General features: G+C 30.2%; 2 protein-coding genes across 3 annotated transcripts in view; one reads left to right on the top strand and one right to left on the bottom strand.

Moving 5' to 3' along the window:
* LOC145325001 (b(0,+)-type amino acid transporter 1-like) overlaps nucleotides 1–19,603 on the top strand; it is a 355,348-nt gene that overhangs the window by 141,170 nt on the left and 194,575 nt on the right. The gene's annotated exons all lie outside the window — the stretch shown is intronic.
* The window catches only part of uif (sushi, von Willebrand factor type A, EGF and pentraxin domain-containing protein uif), a 129,435-nt gene that overhangs the window by 83,144 nt on the left and 26,688 nt on the right, over nucleotides 1–19,603 (bottom strand). For both annotated transcript variants that reach the window (XR_013881370.1, XM_080167764.1), the window contains exons 5-11: nucleotides 18,554–18,605; nucleotides 18,070–18,192; nucleotides 17,562–17,687; nucleotides 16,662–16,742; nucleotides 15,694–15,795; nucleotides 753–804; nucleotides 84–202 (exon numbers count right to left, since the gene is read on the bottom strand). Coding sequence is in view for 1 of the 2 variants with exons in the window: in XM_080167764.1 (XP_080023890.1) it covers nucleotides 84–202; nucleotides 753–804; nucleotides 15,694–15,795; nucleotides 16,662–16,742; nucleotides 17,562–17,687; nucleotides 18,070–18,192; nucleotides 18,554–18,605 (655 nt within the window). In the remaining variant the exon portion in view is untranslated. The remainder of the gene's footprint in view (nucleotides 1–83; nucleotides 203–752; nucleotides 805–15,693; nucleotides 15,796–16,661; nucleotides 16,743–17,561; nucleotides 17,688–18,069; nucleotides 18,193–18,553; nucleotides 18,606–19,603) is intronic.

Below are 19,603 nucleotides of genomic sequence, written 5' to 3'. Positions count from 1 at the left end.
GTCCATAGATTTTTGTAGAAAATCGATCCCATGAACATTTTAACGTGAACTGCACCAGACCCAAAAAAAGAATAAGAAAGTACCTCGTCAGATCTGAACTTGATGATCATAAAATTTGAAGCAGAAGTGAATGTTTTGCCAGCCAAATCCAGGCTGCCAGAAAGTGTAGCAATGTTCACAGCGGTCTCTTCAGTACGTCCACCTAAAAAAATATAATTCATACCTACCTACTTAAAAAATCTTCGAATTTACTTTCAGAAAATCCGCATAAGTATAAGTTTTCCGGAATTGTAATGTAGGGATTAGATTTGAAATCTGCATCAAATTTTAAGGATTTTTTATAAAATTCGTTTTTTGTATAATTCTTTATCTAAAAGCAGAAATACAAATTAAGTTAATTAATTTTGGCATCTGTGATTGGTGGATTTAAAAAATCTGCGCTCTGATTGGATGTCGTACATCATTCAACCAATTAGAGCGCAGGTAGTTTAAAATCCACCTATCCTATTGGTCAAAATTAATTAACTTAAAATGTATTTTCGCTTTTAGATAAAGAATTTTACAAAAAACGAATTTTATAAAAAATCCTTAAAATTTGATGCAGATTTCAAATCTATTCCCTACATTAAAATTCCGGAAAACTTATATCTCTTAATGTAAACACCTCTTTATATACCCCAACTCTTGAACGTCTATGCAGTAGGACAAAATTTCAAAGCAATTTAAAAAAAAAAAACAAAAAAACAACTCACCTCCCAAAATTTGAACAGTATCAAAAATCTTCTCGGTATCGAAATGAGAGAACTGAAAAAAAAGAAAAAATATATTAATAAACTTTGATAGGTATAATATTTTTTAAATGATAAATAAACCAGTTTTTGGTAGGATAAACTGATAATAAAAATAATAACCATAGAACATAAACATTAAACAGGTCCTGGCATAAAAATATTTCAACAATACCAACTAAACAAGGATGATAATTTCCAAAGTTAATGTACATTGCTTTGCAATCAAGCTTTTTAACTAAGCTAAATATTTATTAACACAAAGAAAGATAATAATAAAGCTTTATGAAATTATAGCATGACATTAGTGCTTACACTGAGAGCTATAAGATAGATAAAGAGACCAACTACACCGACAGACACAGAAACAGACGGACATACACGTTAGTTTTTTGAAAAGCTTTGCTATTAAATAAAAGAAGGAAGAAAACAGAAATGAAACAAAGGATGAAAATTAAGCAAGATTTATAAGGGAAACAAACAACTTAAAAGAAACTTCACACCCTCAAAAAAAATCTAGCTGCAATAAAAATGCACAATATGAAAAGAAAGGCATAAATTCTACGGGGGATGCATGAATCAAAAGGACTGAAAACATAATTTTTCAATAATCAAACAATGAAACTATATAAAATGTCTCAAATACTGATTTAAAGATAAAGTTCTCTTTTTTTAAATTTCAAAAAATTGAAAACACCTAGAAGTAAGGTTGCGAAGCATCTGTTAGGTTTTAAACAATATATATTACGTTAAAAAAATTTTAAGGCAAACCTTTTAAAAAACCAAAGGTTAAGACAGAAAGACTTTTGTATGTATTTTGTTGATTAAAGATGATTTATTAACCATAATATATTTTAAGTTGCTGTTTTTTTTTTTTTTAGATACTTATTGCAATATAAATCTAAACTTGACTAGTTTTTTTAGCCCCGAGGTGCCGAAGGCACGGGCTAAAAAAACTGGTTTTAATCCTATGATTGTACATTTTTATATTCGTAGAAAGCTGGATATAATACGATGCTAGACATAGTTTTTTCGTATGGATGAGAACCGGTTCCTATCCACCGGATTCGAATGAATACGAGAAAAGTTATTTCTCGCATCGTACTATAAACAGCTTTCCGCGGATATAGAATGTACAATTATAAGATTAAGACCAGTTTTTTTAGCCCCGAGGTGCCGAAGGCACCGGCTAAAAAAAACTGGTTTTAACTTTCTGATTGTACATTTTTGTATTCGTAGAAAGCTGGATATAATACGATGCTAGACATAGTTTTTTCGTATGGATGAGAACCGGTTCCTATCCACCGGATTCGAATGAATACGAGAAAAGTTATTTCTCGCATCGTACTATAAACAGCTTTCCGCGGATATAGAATGAACAATTATAAGATTAAGACCAGTTTTTTTAGCCCCGAGGTGCCGAAGGCACCGGCTAAAAAAAACTGGTTTTAACTTTCTGATTGTACATTTTTGTATTCGTAGAAAGCTGGATATAATACGATGCTAGACATAGTTTTTTCGTATGGATGAGAACCGGTTCCTATCCACCGGATTCGAATGAATACGAGAAAAGTCCTTATTTTGATAAAATGATACATTAAAGTATATGTGTGTGTCATCCTTATTATTCATCTAAAAATGTCACACTATGCTAGGCTAGGCTTGGCTACCCTGTCAAAAATACGAGTAGTATAATCAAGATTTTAATATACTTTTTGTAAACGAAGTCAGGCAAATTTAGATTTAGTATTTATGATATTAATATTGTAAACCTTAGAATAACTGTGTATGCTTTTCCACAAATCTTAGTTTTAACCAACGAACGAGCGAGATCTGAACAAAGCCTTAGGTACCAGTATTCTTTATAGTCCTATGTCACATCACTCTCTAGATATGTGAATATTTTATGAGGGAAAGCGTCTTTAAGGACTGAATTACGTAGAGCTCTTTTAATGCTTAATCTGACTGTGTACAGTCAGATTTTTGTTGATATTTTTTGACAGGGAATCCGCAATAGTCGACAAAAGTGAAGCATATGAGGATCACGATTTTAAATCAGTCAGATCAATTATGTGACATTTTTTACTTTTGATTGCATATAAATCATAGAAACAGACATGTATTAGTCAAAAAAAATATCCTAATTTATGTAATAAAAATTACATTTCAATTTTTTAACTTTACTTGGTGTTTTTTTAGTGTCCCACCCTACAAGAAAATAGCCTAAAACCAGGACCAGTAGGAATATTCCCTCAAGAGTAAAACCCAATCAGTTCAGTGGTTTAAGAGATATTAAGCTTAAGACAGACAGACATCGTTCTACTTTTTATATATATTTTGAAAACTACATGGTTTAAAACTACAGCTAAGTTTTATACGTGTTAACTAAATATTTTCATCATAGAACTTTACCCTTAGTTATTTATTTATATTCATTTAAAAAATATTTTACTATACTTATCCAAAACATTCAAAAGTATAAATTGCAGTTCATCTCTGAGACTTACCGTTTCAAAAAGGATTATATATATTTATCTCTATGATGTGTCTCCTTTTTTTTATCCGTCTTTTAAAATCAGAGCAAGGCTTTTTGTCAAAATGAAAGAGTTAATAATGAAAGCTGTGGGTTATTTAATTGTTTGTTAATGAAACAAAAATCAAAAAGAAATATCTAATTAACATTAATTTTTAACAACAACTATAAAAAAAATCAAAGGAAAATATAAAACGCACCCTTTAATGATAAATGTTACGAGAATGTTACATCTATGCATTTCAACATTAGCACTGTTGTTGAAAAGGACACTATGAAACTTTATTCTAAATACTTGAAGTAAGCAATCTGCCTTACTAAAAATGAATATTTGAAGTATTCTAGTGATCTAGAGTATCTAGAGCCGTCAAAAAATATAACTTACTGCTGCTATGTCAGGCGCATAGCATTAATAGTAAGGGTAGGTGGAATGCATTGGCCAATAAACAGGCGCACTTTAATACCATGCACAATTGGGACTCCCACACAATAGTCAAGCAATTAAAGCATAGCTAAACTATCGGGCTTTAAGACGCAGAGTATGTTTCAATGTGCATGGAGAGGTCTAGAACCCAAAGTGATACAAGCCTCCTAGAGGTCATCATCATCTAGTTAATTAAAATATATCTTAGAAAACTAAACTATCGCTTTTCATCAATTTAAATAGTAGGTATTGATTTAAATAAACGAGACTCCTTTTAAGTAATGTTGTTAAACATTCATCCTAACACTCCCTACCAACCCTTTGTTAATAATCTTAAAAATTATGACAATTCAAGTCAAAATTAAGAAAGACATTAAACCAACATTTAAAATTAATATTGCATTACTATTTTTGTTAAGAAAATTATTAATTTCTCATTGTTTTTTTAATGATTTAAGAAAAAAGGATTGGTTCAATGTTCAAAGAATATTAACTGAACTTCCTTATATAAAATGTGTAATTTAAAAGATGAAAAATATTTTAATATTTGATGTAATCCATAGTGTTACTTTTCAAATATTTACATAACCTAACCTAAAATCTGTATTTTTATTTCTTAGAAGATCATGTAAGGAAAAAAATGCATTTGATTCCTATAAATATGTTATCATTTCGGTAAATAATAGAACATAACTTCATATACATTTTAGCATAGAGAGATGAACCTCGCATTAATTTATAGTTCTATTAAAAGCCATTTTTAGCATCATAGAAAAGGAATGCAACATTTTTTGACTAGACGAAAAGTTGGAAGGAAATATAGTTTCACTTGGGATAAATTGTCAACACTTTGATACCGTTATTTTGATTATGCAAGCTTAGTTTGAAATCTGACAAAATTAGTCAATGACAATTATATTTCTGCTTAAATAACTCCTTAAGTAGAGTAGGTATTAAGAATTATATTTCGTAACATTTTAACCTTTTAAAACGGATATTGTAGACGAACTATACCATTAGGCTTATACCGTCGTGTGTATTTTTATATAATTAAATTAAGAGACAACAGCCAAATGTATTAAGACATCAACAACAATAAGGCACTATGCCACAGCCAAAAAAAAACAGAGACAACCTTTCCAGAAAACAAAATTCATTAAAACATGGTAAGTTGTCATGTCAATTTATGGAGAGAAAAACACCAAAAATTGTACATTCGTATCGCAGAAATATTTTATGACAGCATTTCTGATAATACTGAAGATTTTTTGCTGGAATATTGTTAAAAAGTGGATCTGCATTGTCAATAAATAAAAAAATAAAATATAAAGCTCATTTAAAAAGCCAATAAACACAAAACTTTAAGAAAAATTATCCCTATTTCTTTAAGCAGCCACAGCACAAAAACAACATGATTCTATTTCCTCATTTTCCAACAACATTTCACACACAACAACAGTTCACAACAACCAAACAGGCGGTGACATGGAATTTTGTTCACAAACTCTTAAAAATGTAATGTGCCTATTTTATTAAATGTACACGCTTGGTTTTTTATTAAATGAATATATTAGGGTACAATGTTTGGCACTTTCGATATAAGTAAATGATAATAAACAAGGATGACAACATCCATAAAAGCGAAGCAAAATTGTAAGTAAATATGTTGAAAAACTGCTTGATACAGGATAATGATTATGGACATACTTACATTTTTAGGACTTGATTATAGAGTTGCTTCGCTTATGATATTGTACTTTGTTGTCCTAGGAATCAGTATACCAAAAATCAGACCAATCGGATAATTAGGTCACATACAAATTTGTTGTTAAAATGTAAAAAATCAACATGTTTAAAATGGACGTACGGACATTCTGGTAATGATTATAGAGTTGCTACGCTTTCTAACTCGTACCTAACTATTACAGGAATCACCATGCAAAATTTGAAATCGATAGGACAATTCTAATATGCCTTAATTAACGAAAAAAGCTATTTAATAAAGTAAAAAAATCAACATGTTTAAAATGAACATACGGACATTTTGGTAATGATTATAGAGTTGCTACGCTTTCTAAATCGTACCTAACTATTACATGAATCACCATGCAAAATTTGAAATCAATAGGACAATTCTAACATGCCTAAATTAACAAAAAAAGCTATTTAAAAAAGTAAAAAATCAACATGTTTAAAATGAACGTACGGACATTTTGGTAATGATTATAGAGTTGCTACGCTTTCTAAATTGTACCAAACTACTAAAGAAATCACCATGCAAAATTTGAAATCGATAGGACAATTCTAACATGTCTAAATTAACGAAAAAAGCTATCCGTGACGGACGGACGGACGGACGTACGGACGGACGGACGTACGGACGGACGGACCGACCCTAATTATAGAAAAGCTTCGCTTTTAAAAACCCATAGAATGCGATAATAACTTCAGAAAAATCGAAGAAAATAGTTTTAATACTTAATTAACGTTTTTAAGTTTTTCTTCAAAAAGTTTAGATAAGATGCCTTTAAAAGTCGTCTATGATTTTGTCAGGGATAAAAATGTAACTTTAAAATAAGAATTACAACATATTTTTTCAATTAGTACAAAGTAAAATTTTGAACATTTTATTTATCAGTATATTTTTTAAAATGTGAAGTAGAAACCTGAATATTTTATCATGAAAATTGTGTTATGATTTGATTGTCTGCTAGATTACAAGAAAAAAGATACTGACAGTACTTGTTGGTTCTTTAAAAATAATTAGGTAGATTACTTTCAGAACCCCTCTTTTTGCAACGTTATTTCAATAGAACAGAGCCGTAGTCTTAGTGTACTCAATATCTAGACAGCCAACCATTGTTTTAGAATTGTTCAATTTTTTTAACTTCTGATAAAAACAGAATTAATGGTATTTTTGTAAATATTATACCTCCAAGAAATGGCTATACTTCCCAATCATATGTTGTGTGATATTTAAGAGGAATTATTTTGATATAATGTCATTAAAATATTCATTAAAAAAAGTGCTATTCTAGCTTATACTTTACATTTTAATGTGTATGATAATTCAAATAAAAGATAATGAAGATTTATATTATATTTAATTGTTATAATTATAAAGAAAAACCTGGAAACAGTAAAAAACTGACTTTATTTTATTGACGTAGGGAAAATTTTGTCAAATATTTGAATAAAAAATCAATATAAAACAAAATAAATTATTTTTAATATAGTCACAAAAAGGCTTAATGAGTTTAGGAAATATTTCATTCACTAATCATGTCATTTAAACTATATTACAAAGAATACAGTGTAAAAAGATGTTCTCATTTTAATTTTAAGTAATTTGAAATGCATTTTAATACCTTTTAATGATTTATTTTTTGAAACATCTTTTTATAAAATGTTATTGATTTTTGAAGTTATATGTTAAAATGTTTTTAAATTTTGTTAACATTTTGTTTTAAATGTAGAAAATTGGTAATTCTAAACATTCAAAAAATGATTTTATTAAATTTTCATCACTTAAATTGCATGTTTGATGAAATTTTCAACTGATAATTCAAGAAAAATCGTTTAAGTTTTATTATATTTTACTTTGAAATGTTAAAAAAATATAATTATTGTCAAAAATGTGGAAGTTATACTTTCCTCAAAAAAAGACCTAAAACATGCAAATTAACACGTGTAATGAGATTTTTTTTCTTTCAGGTTTAATTTTAAGTAATTATTGATATTTTTTGTAAAAAGGATTTTATATAAAAAGTTTTAAAACTCGAGTTATGTAGTGGTTCTAAAAAAGGTTGCGAATTTATGCAATTTTCTTGCAAAAAAAATTTTCTAAGATTTAAAAAATAGCAAAGGGTGTTATTAGACGTACTTACAGATACAATTGCAAAGTCATTTTGGCCAAACACTAAAATAAAGTTTTGACATCTGAGGGTCCAACCGTGTGTAGTTTGATGTTTAGAAGATTTGTAAATCTTTCTTTCTGTGTGTGTTTCTAACCAAAATACCACTGGACCTCCAGGGTTCCTCTGTTTTGGGATGATTTACATGTAGGGTTAACAATGTTAGATTAACTTTCCTACGTTAATTGGCCCTGGAAAAAGTCCCCCCTCTACCTCATTATAAAAAAAAACTCGCTTTTGGAGTTGAAAGAAATTAACCCAACTACTATCCCCAAGAAATAAAAAGTTTAAGAAAGTTTTTTACAGTGCTTTTTCTAGTCTAGGTTAGATGTTAATTAAAATCTGTGATAAGTTAATTTTAAAACATGAAATAAGATTTTAACACGCTATCTGTGTTCTACATAACTATTCTTCCAGACTGAAAAAAAGGGTTTAGTTAGGGGGAAATAATAAAAATCTTGCTTGCTTTTTTTGGGGGTGGATATTAGTTCATTTTTTATTATTTATTGTACATTAAAACGCCTTGTACTTATTTATCATTCTTTTATTTCTATTTCAATTATTGTGTGTTTTGAAAGTATATGTTCTTGTTATTCTCATGAAAAAGCCTATTGTATAACTTCTAAACAAGACATGTCACATTATACAATGCTTTTCATTATGCAGTAAAAAAGCACAAATGTAGTAATTCCATTTCTTTAGTTTTTTTTATTTAGGTTAGTTTATCTCTGCCTGTTTATGGGGCAATGCATTTCTAAATCAGTGCTTTCCCTCAAAGTGTATGTCAAACAATTTTTAGAACTAAAATTAATGTAATTGGGGAAGTTCTTTTATTACTATGCGTATACCAGCAGGACCCTAACCTTTACCCAGTTCCTAACTTAAACTAACCTGTCTAAAACCTATCTTAAAATTTAAGGTGACCTTGCTTTAAATTGAGGTGTTTTTAATATGTATATTCTAACAAGAGCCATTAATGTCTAAAAGAGAATGACTTTAGAACTTTTCATTGGGTCAAGGCAATTTAAGTCGAAGACTTAAATTCAGGGATAAAAGAATATCTCATTTTAATTATTTCAAATCTATTTTTTACAAGACAATACCGCATGCGTTAATGAAACTGAAAGAAAATGAAAACTGGAAAAATAAATTTAGGTCTCTATCTTTAATGATAAAATGCAACGAGAATGCGAAAATCTAAGGAATGAAGAAATAAATTAAAAAAATATATTAAAACTTTTTATCCCTTTTCCTTTAATCCCTGCATCCATTTATTCAACTTATTAATTGCATTCTTAAGAAGCTATAAACATTATTAAATAGAGAAGGTCGTAGGTAGTTTCTTTTGTTTTAACATCTTAACATACAATAAAAGACAATTAGAAAATTTTTGTATTCAATAGATAAAATATTTATAAATTGAAAATTCTTAAGTAGCTTTACTATTTTGGATTGTTAGTTTTTAAAATAATTTAGTAAATTAATATAAATGTACTATCTAATGTAAAGACTTGTAAGCTGCGCCACAAGCTTTGCTTTGGAAATAGTTGGGGTAGTTTACCAACCCACCTTTAGTGCTTTTTTTCAAAAGAAAAAAATTAAAGGGGTAGAAAGTTATTCATATGGCAATTTCTCCTGGAGAGGGGGGACTGGCCCCTGTTAATAATATCATTAACCTATATAGTATTTTTAAACCAATCACTTAGGCCATTTCTTAATTCATAATTAGGTTTAAAAATTCAAACCTTTAGACATTTGATTATAGTATGAAATTGAATTCTATCAAAAAAAACATGGCTGTCAAAATGTTTATTAATACATGAAGGAAAACAAATATAAGTACTCAGACTGTATAAGGTCAAAAAATGCAAACAAGCATACTTGCTTAAAATTTGCATATATTTAAATGTTTGTTTGGGCAGATTTCTACAAACAAAGACCATAAGTGTTTTTTTAAACATTTTTCTTAAATAAACAAGGATGATAACATCTATAAAATTATTCTTAATCATCCTAGGATTCCCTCTAATGGAAATTAAATGCATTGGACGGTTTTTTATTTTAAATTTTGATTTGGCAACGTTTTTATTTTTATTTATTTTAAAATTTTTATTTGACTCTTTGGCACGGTTTTGGATTATTAATTTTTTCTTCACTAGGTATTCTATTTCGATTTTAGCAATCATTTTCATTTCATTTTGGCTCTTGTAGAAGTGAATCAAGCAATATTAGCTTGGTCGTTCTAGATAGATTATAATTAAATTACCGATTAAGGCTATCCGTTACGTATAGAAAGGTCGGCTGGCCTGAAATATAGAAAAGTCTTTCTTTCAAAAACATTTATAATTTCGAAAGTAGAACATTTCTTATTTGAAAAGAAATCTAATCTTAAAAATGTAACATTTGCAATTTTTTACACAATTAAAAGTTGAAATGAAAAAATAATATGTTGCCTTATCCTTTTTTTTAAAGAAAGGCTTATTAAGCTCAATACTATATCAGAGATAGATATAATAATTACAAATATAGAATTGTTTGAATTCATAAAAAATAAAGTAACAGAGTTTTCTACAATCAAAGCCAACATTTGGTTATCAAAAAAGCTATTGATCAGAGCCAATGGACCCATTATGCTGGGGTCTCAAGGGATAAGACAATGGAGATAAATTGATGTACAACTCAAAAACAAAATTAATAAACCTGTTGATTAAAATTATTGATAGAAAACTTTGATGAATAAATCATCCGGATCTACTGCAGTTCATGGTAAAATATTGCTGGTAACGAATGCTTCCTGGTTACTGGCAATATAACAAGAATCCTGGGTCCAGCAGCACGCATATTTCCCTAAATCCCAGGTTCCTGTTAGCTGGCAATCTGCACATTTTCCAGGTTACCAGCAATGACAGAAGATTACTGGCTTACAGGAGTTTTTACCCCATACCCTTTTTCACAATTTCTTAGGGGGTAAAGCAATGCTTAAAAAGGGACAGTGGCTTCCAATGCTGTGAAACTAGCTGTAATTACTTTATATACATACTTAAAAGAGGTAGGAGAAAGGGGTTGGGGATCTTCACCTACAAATTTAACTGCTTTTATTTTAAATTTTGCTTTCGCGCCAAAATTTGAATGGCATCAATCAAAAGTGCCCAACGACCTAACAATCAATACCGCCTCTTTTTTTTTATAATAAATTAAAAAGATAGTCTTTATTTTAATCGTATTTGCAAATGGAATTTTATTATCGTCTAATAATAAAGAGATTTTAATTGGTAGATATTTGATTTAGGAGAAAGTATGTAAGTTCCATCTTGGAAATGAAGGTCGCTAGGAAGTCCATGATAATATATACGTCTCTATTTCTCACCCTTATTTTAAAAAAAAACGTAGTTGCAATTTAACAAGTATGACCACATCCATAAAAGCGAAGCTCTAGAGTGTCAGAACTGCAGAATATAAATGTATAAAAGACGATACAAAATTGTCAGTAATTTCTTGAAAGCTGATTAAATACAAGATAATGTTTAAGGGCATACTTACTTTTTTAGGACTTGATTATAAAGATGTTTCGCTTATAACATTGTACTTAGTTGTCATAGGAATCAGTATTAAAAAAATTAGATTAATCGGATAATAAAAACTTGCTGTTTAAAAAAGTTAAAAAACTTGTTTAAAATGGACGTACGGAGATTCTAGTAATGACGGTGGTACCTAACTACATGCCTAAATCAACGAAAGCCATTCGTTCTGGACAGACGTACGGACGGACGGACTCACCTAATTATAGAAAAGCTTCGCTTTTAAAAATGGGTAATCACGGTTATTACAAAAGGGTAAGCACTTTATTAAAAAGCTAGGGGAAAGTTGAAAGGGCAAAGTTAGGGGAAAGGCAAACTATCGCAACATATAAATATTGGCAATTCTAAACAACCACTCACAGTCAAATACAGGATAGGAAATAGGAAACATCACCAGCCATGCCGCCACAAAGTTTGTCCGTACATTAAAATACGTCAATAGGAGAAGAAGGAGGGGGGGGGGGGAGTTAGAGAAATTCTTAGCACATTTATATTATTTTATATAATAGTTTAGATAAAAATTAAAGTTTACAGAACTAATCATTTTATTATCCCCGGAGATCCATGGATATCCTTTAATAAAGAAACATGATGTCTGTTTGTTTAGCTGTACCGAAGGATCTCGCTAACCACTGAACCGATCGGGTTCTCCTTAACAGGGAAGCTTTTCATAGGTCCCGGGACGGTTTATAACTATTAGTTTGGGGGAGGGTACCAGAGAAATCACAGAATGCTTTTTTTCGTACAGACTTAAACGCAACATAGACAAATTATATAAAAACGGGTTTTTGGGATTCAACTCCCACCTCTTCAAGTGCCCCTAGAGGCCTGTAGGGGGCTTAGCCGTAAGTTTATGAATATTTAAAAATCAATTTGTTTATAGTATATGTAAAGACATTATGTCCATTTGATTTACTTTTTATTACAGCCTTACAGTAAAATATTCAGAAATAAGATTTATTTTGAAATTAGCTTGTCGATATTATGTTAGCAATGCCCATTATAATTAAAGCAATAGTCGATGGAATGTCTACAATTTTACACAAGAATATTTACTAGAATATGAAAATTAACAGGTTAAATCTTTTCAAGCCTAATTTAAGCAATCTTCTCAAATATTTATAAACATGGACTTAAGGGCCAATTGTACAGTAAATTCGAAGCTGTCAAATCACAAAAGCAAATGACTGAATGAAACAAATTTATCAATATTTATATGACCCTTTTTTCATATCCATACCCAATTAGTACAGAGTAGGATCTACCCCCCCCCCCCCCCCCCCCTACCACTACCAAAACCCTTACCATTGGTCTTTCAGACAAACATGCCAAAATAGCCGCTTCGAGTAGCGTGCTATCAACCTCTATTTGTGGGGTAAGTGTGATAAAAGGGTAATGGGAATTAAAAAGGGAAATATTGCTTTTTAACAGGAATATTTCAAACCTGCCAGAGTCCAGGAATGTGCATAAATTGCCAGCAACCAGGAAAGTTAAACATTGGTAGCTCCAGAAATATTTCTTGTTATGCTATATCCAGGATTCTTGGAATATTGCTAGGAAACAGGAAGCATTCGTTACCAGCAATGTTTTACCATGAACTGCAGTAGATCCAATCATCCAATCAAGCTTTAAAGATTATACCCGAAAAAAGACAGTCTATTTGTAAACTTTGGGTGACAGCACAATTTCATTTTCATTGTCCCTTCCCTCCCATCCATTAGTTTATGAGGATAAATGTCCCCCAACGATGTCCTTGTGCCTACCTACTATTGGATAGCTACCACACCCAAGCAAGCATATCAAGTATAAGGCAGTTTCCCTCAAAGTGCTTAGTCGAGCACATAAATCAACCCCCCTTATTTCTGAAACAAAGTATAATAAAGGAGATAGCTTTAAGTTTAGTTTGTTTACTACATTAGGCCAGGTTAGGTAAGGTTATATTTGAAACTTCTAGCCTCACAAGGTACGTTAAGGCGCCGCAGGATTAGATTCCTTACAAGTGTTAGGAATATGAAAAAACTACCCTCCCCTTATTTCTGATTTATTTTGAAAATAGGTAGAGGTGGTGTGGGAGGGGGGGTCATTGCTCGATAGTCACTTTGAGGGAAACTACTAAGTATAAAAACCTCCCTTTATCTTATTATCAATTCTATTTTTAAATATGTAGCTACTCCTTAATTAACAGATTATTTTCTTTCTCTTTTATATTTTTCCTCGGTATTTTTTAAAAATCTGTGCGCTACTTAAATCTATTTTCATTCAGTTACAGCTTCATTGTACAAAGAATTATGTATATGTATAAGACGTGGTCATTAATGACAGGCAGAGAAGTAGTAGCTATGGATTATGAAACCTCTAACTTTTCCCGGAGTTTTCTGCATACGATTCTTGCAATGGATGTTGGCATCCGTGTTAATTTAAAATTATGCATCTGTACTCTGAAATGATGCAAACAAAATTCCTAAATATTTCATTCAACCCAAAATTGGTACAATTTTTATTCTTTAAAACATAGAATTGAACTTTTCAGTTCTTTGAAAATTGGGACAAAAAAGGAATCTATAAAAATATTTTCGTTTTAAAATGTTTAATTAAATTAGGGTTATAAATTTAGTTTTTTTCATCATTATTAAATAAACAAGGTTGATAACATTATTGGTTAAAAGTAGCTCTGCTGTTAAAAAATATTTAAGGAATGAGAAAGGGAGAGAGGGGAAGAGAAAGAAATATAAGAGACAGCGCAAGAAAGTAAGAGTGAATAATACATACAAACAACAGATACTTCCACTTTAAGAGTAGCTTTACTACAAACAAGGATGTATCATAGCACAGGAAAGTAAAAACTAAATTTTTATTCATATTCGTGAGTTATGATATTTTTATTCATAGTAAAATCAACTTTCATTCATTTTTATTGTCCCCTGGAATAAATCAATAAGCTTTTATACAAAATAAAAGTAAGAGGAGATGTAAAGTTATTTTAAAGTTCTATAGGTATTACTTCTTTTATTGAAAACGATAATAACATGCTTAATTGTCTCAAACAATGCATCTTAATTTTCGGAAATTTAGTAGAAGAAACACTGCAAATGTATCATATATAGTTTATTTAAAAATATAACAATCTATCTATTCCTTTAGCCTGCAAATGTGAGGCTTTATTTTTTTATGTGTGTGTGTGTGTGTGTGAGTGTGTAGGCATTGTTGATATAATCTTTATTTGGACTAATACATATTGAATGTATGCCTCTTTATTTGCATAACATCTGCATAAATAAAATAGTTGACCTTTTATGAGCATTTTTATTAGCACAGCTACTATAAAACTTAAAATTGGTGTAATTTAAGTTAGGAATAATAAGATAGGTCGGGATATTGGACTGTAAATTGCACTGGTACCTAAATTTTAAAACCACGTTGTCTTATTTGTTGGGTCAAATACTTTAGATACTATTATTGAATTTTGATTGGTTAGTACAAACTTGCAGTGTAAAATCTTTTCAATCAAGGGGTTAATATTGTTTATCAATTGGGGTGTGTAATTTATGAACACAAACTACCTGTCAAAATGAAAATTTAACATTTAAATCCATTTAAAAAGATAAAACAGTGACGGATTTGCTTAACTATTCACTTTTATAGTATAGAGAACCACAGATTGAGTTGAAAGTGGCGTTACATAAAGAAGAAAACGACAGACACGGCGAATTGTCGAGCAGCTACGACCCTAATATTGACTAAACGACGACTGAACCGTTTCATATAGATTAGACTGATTTGCTTAACAGCTTATTGTTGATTTCAAGTCATAAAATTGAATAGAATAAAGAAACCAATCAAACTATTGGGGAACATTTGAATTGCAATAAAAGGACAGTCCCTAATAAAAATATTTGTTAAAATATAAATTTAGAAGGTCTTTAAAAATCTAGAGAACTTCGTAAACTCTTTATCATCACCTTAATTATTGGTTCAAAAGTTTGAACATTTTTATCATTTTAATTTAAACTAAATAAAGAGTATACTTTCTGCAATAAAGAGAGATAGACATTAAGATCAAGAAATTGAGTTTCTTATTATTGCTTTGTCTTTATACCTAAACGCCAACTGATTATTTCAATTTCTAAACATGTTTTGAATCTAGAAATAATAGAGGATAACCATAATGTTTATGCTCCAAGATTATGTTTTCAAGATGGATGGGTACTTTTCAGGGGGGGGGGGGTAGGGATCAGAGGAGATATTCTTAACCCTAGGGCGTGTTAGACCCTTCTTCAGGCGAAGTTAGGTCTAAAGTTAGTTCCCAAATCTCCTCGACCCCTTACAAAGATCCCATCCCTTTTGAAAATATTATACGAATTTTATTTAATAAAAATCTTTCACTTCAGAATTTTTAAGGAGATTTATTTGTCGTCCATTGTCCTATTTCTATATCCCTGTAAACTATGAATCCTACCTGGAGAACAATGTTGGTGCCCTGAGGTCCTTCCAGAGTCCATTTGCAGTCAGCAAACTGGGGGTACTTGCCACGACCGTTGTCATAACCAGGGCTTTCAACCTTAAAAACAAAAACAATGAAACTACTACAGATCTCAAGAAATCAAGAAAGGAAGGCCTAATACTACAACACATAAAACATTCTGTTTATATTCAGAAGAATTTATATTTCCATTTTTGAAAAGTTACGAGGTATTTTTCATTGTGTTTGTTCATTATCAAGATAGAAGTATAGACAAAAAATTGATATTTTAGTAAAAAAAAGTACATAAAAGAACTGAAAATTGCCTAAAGATATACATTTCACAAAATAAATATGTATATTAGCTTAAAGTTTACAGGAAAATGTCTAAATTGAATGATTTACAACTATGCGAGGAGGTAAAAGTTACAATAAAGGTTGAATAGTGTCAAATGTATAACAGAGTGCTGCTCAAAAGTAACGAGATTAAGCAGAATTACTAAAATGTAGCTGGGTTTTGAAGACTAATATATTAATTACGTGTTGCTTATAATTAAGATAATTAATTATTAGATAATCAAGTTATTTATCGCATGTTATTTTAGACAGCTTTCTATGGATATTACAAGAAAAATAAAAAGATTACAACTACTTTTGTTAGCCTATCAAAACTAGCACCTATAGTTTTTAAGATTTTCATTTAAAAATAGTGGAAAATTGTCTGTAATACGATGCTATAAATGTTTTTTTTCAGTATGGCTGGTTTTAATCTAGCATATATTAATCAGTTTTTATCCAAACTGGAAAATAAATTAGGTAATAATGCTTTATTTTTTGTTTGTTATTGCTGCGCTACTCGACTCAATAACAAAATTGTCCTTGTTATTCTATTCTCAAAGCCAAAAAAGCACTGAGGCGCTACTATTGGTTTTATTCATCCCTGTTAAGCCTGAATAACATTATACCTGTCCACCGGAAAGCTGGTTGAAATGAAGCTTGCAGTTAGCTTTACAGTCCAATTCATCACTACCATCTCCACAATCATCCTAGGAATAAATTATATTAGATAAAAATCTTCCAAAAGTTTTAGAAAAAATCCAAAAAATTAATAATAGATTTTAAGGTAACAAAAGAGCTGTTTGTAACTTTTGGGATAAAGATTATATGCCTTATTAAATTTAAAATAAGGAGTTGAGGTAATTTTTTGTTAGTTTTGTCTTTATTACTTTAGGTCGTGTTAGATTAGGCTATTGGAGGGTTAACACCCCGCAGAGTTTGGAGAAAAAAGGAAAAAAATTCACCCCCCCCCCCCTCCCTATTTTCAATTTATTTCATAAATAAAAGTGGTGTTTCAGTGTTAAACGACTCTCTTACTTTTAAAATCCTAATATTTTTATTATTTTATATGAAAATGAAGCCTTGTAAATTTACTTTTTAAATGCTAATACAAAATTAACTTAAGGACCTCATTAATTCTTATAAAAATGGTCAATATTTTGTCAATGTTTTATTATGGTCAATATTTTGCAAGGCCAAGGTTTGGTCAAATCTTTTTACAGAGACATCTCATTAGCCACAATGAAATTTCAAAATAATCATAATTAATGTTATAGTAGATAACGAAGCTTCTATAAAACTAGGTTCTGTAAGTCCGTAATTCATAGACTCCTACTTATTAATAACTTGATGGAGGAGTAAGTGGAAATTCACCTTCCACTGTCCATTTGTAAAAATTTTCAAAATTGAAAAAATATACTAAGAGGATATTACCTAGGTATTAAGCTACAGAAGACAGACACACATATGGACAGTTAGATATCCTGTTACTTTTACACAAAAAAAATACAAAAATAAACTTTGATTACCTGTCCATCGCAGAGATACTGGGTGTTGACACACTTGCCATTGCTGCAATGTTTGGATCCAACAGGACAGGCCTGGATCTGACACATGAACGGCAGAAGCTCCTCACAGGTTGTCAGCTCCCATTCCTTAACAAATGCATTGTGATTTTCTTTGTACAAGATTTGAATAAGTCAAACCTTATGCACATTGAGTTTTAGCCTCTCTATAATGATTAAAAATTGGGAATTTGAATTATTTGGGACCGGTTTTCGGCTGTTACTGCTGCCGTTTCTTTAAAGTTCCACATTGTAACAGCTCATTATAGTAACTGACATGACAAATCACGGTGCTGTAACTCTTTTTTTATTAGAGTTCATTTGTGCTTAAATTCTGTTTACAAAAAGTGTTATGTCCCCCACTCTTTAATGTGTAATGCAAACGGAAAAAATGTATGCTTAAAAAAAGAGCTTTACCTATTGTATTTTTAGCATAAGATTGTGATGTAAAAATAAAAATAAAATTAATTACCTGTCTCTCATCCCTGATGACGGAGCGGACACATCTTCCCTGGTCCGTGTCCGGCTGCTCCATGGCCCAGTGCCCGTAGAACTGCGAGATCTGGTTGCCAGCGTCGGCAGCCAGTGTGTTCGTCTAAACAAAACATTGTTGATATTTTGCTTTTATATCAGTATTCGTTATAACCACCAACTGAATTAATTTGAATTCAAATATTTCGTGAATTAAATTGTTTTTAGAGATGTTCCTTAAGACATAACCCAAAAATAAACTGAAATATATTCACTTATAGGTTACAGCTGGTTCTATTAACATACTTGCAAATAGCAAAATATAACTAATTTTGAAATTTTGGTTTATCGAAAAATCACACGAAGAGGGCATTCATATTTTTTTGGCATTGAAGTTTTTTTAAATCATTTAATATGAAGTTTTATATTAAACAAAAATAATATTGACAAAAAAATATAAATGAAATATTTTAATTTAAACTTACTTGAAGATCATTGTAGGTTTGGTAACCGAGCCAGTAAGCCGGTGATTCCGTCCTAAAATAATTAATCATTGTTACAATTGTCCTAGTGATTTGAAACCTTATACTATGACTTCACGTCCTATAAAATTCAAACCGCCCATTAAAATTTCTAGGACGTTTAAGGGTGCCAAAATAAGCGTAATAACTGAAAATTAAACTAATTTTTATAAATAATCATGTATGCAAGAAGTATGCAACGGATAAAACAATGCATCGAAAAATAAAAACTAAGTCGCACGAATTCAAAATTTATTCACAAGAAAAGAAAGCCATAGCGAGTAAGTTTTAACAAAAACAAACATTTCCATTGAGTATTCGACAACATTTTCTAACAAAATCTCTGATCTATTAAACCCTTTCAAGTCGGTCATTTAATGTTCAAAATACACACAATTGATAAAAAAATTAACATATTGAAAACATAGTTAAAGCTGAGCTTTAAAATTCAGTTAAAAATGTTAAGCACAATTTATATGCATTAGTTTTTACCCTGGATGCATTCGATGTACCTGCCTAGGATTGCATGGATAAGGAATTTTATAAAAACTTGAAGATTTTTTCTTTAAATTGGAAGATTTTTAAAGAAAATTTTGTGAAGTGCCGTTTGTAAGGGGGCGGGGGGACATTGGACTATAAATTATTCGTTGTTTCAAAAATTTTAATGAATTTTCATTGGTTGTTTACAAACATTTCAATTCATTATTTTAATCTGTATAGAGGGTAATTTTGGTTATTATTAAAATTGTGAATGTATATTAACCGTCCATAGTCTAATCCATTAATATTCCTGCTTTTGATTGTAATTTTTAATTTTGTTCTTGATTAACACTCCCTTATTCCCTGACTAGAGTTCTAGACAAAAGCAGACATATGTACATGTCAGACAGTACAATTTCATAAGACATTTAAATTCATATGCTTGTATAATATTTTGAAATCTGACTGGCCAATAAGTTAGATGAAAATATTTATCCTAAAAATAATTCTATGAGAAGAAACAAATTAAGATAG

Source organism: Acartia tonsa, chromosome 7, assembly GCF_053477335.1.
Source record: "Acartia tonsa isolate MP-2025a chromosome 7, ASM5347733v1, whole genome shotgun sequence".
Taxonomy (NCBI): Eukaryota; Metazoa; Arthropoda; class Copepoda; order Calanoida; family Acartiidae; genus Acartia; species Acartia tonsa.
This window is presented reverse-complemented; position numbering and strand designations above follow the sequence as displayed.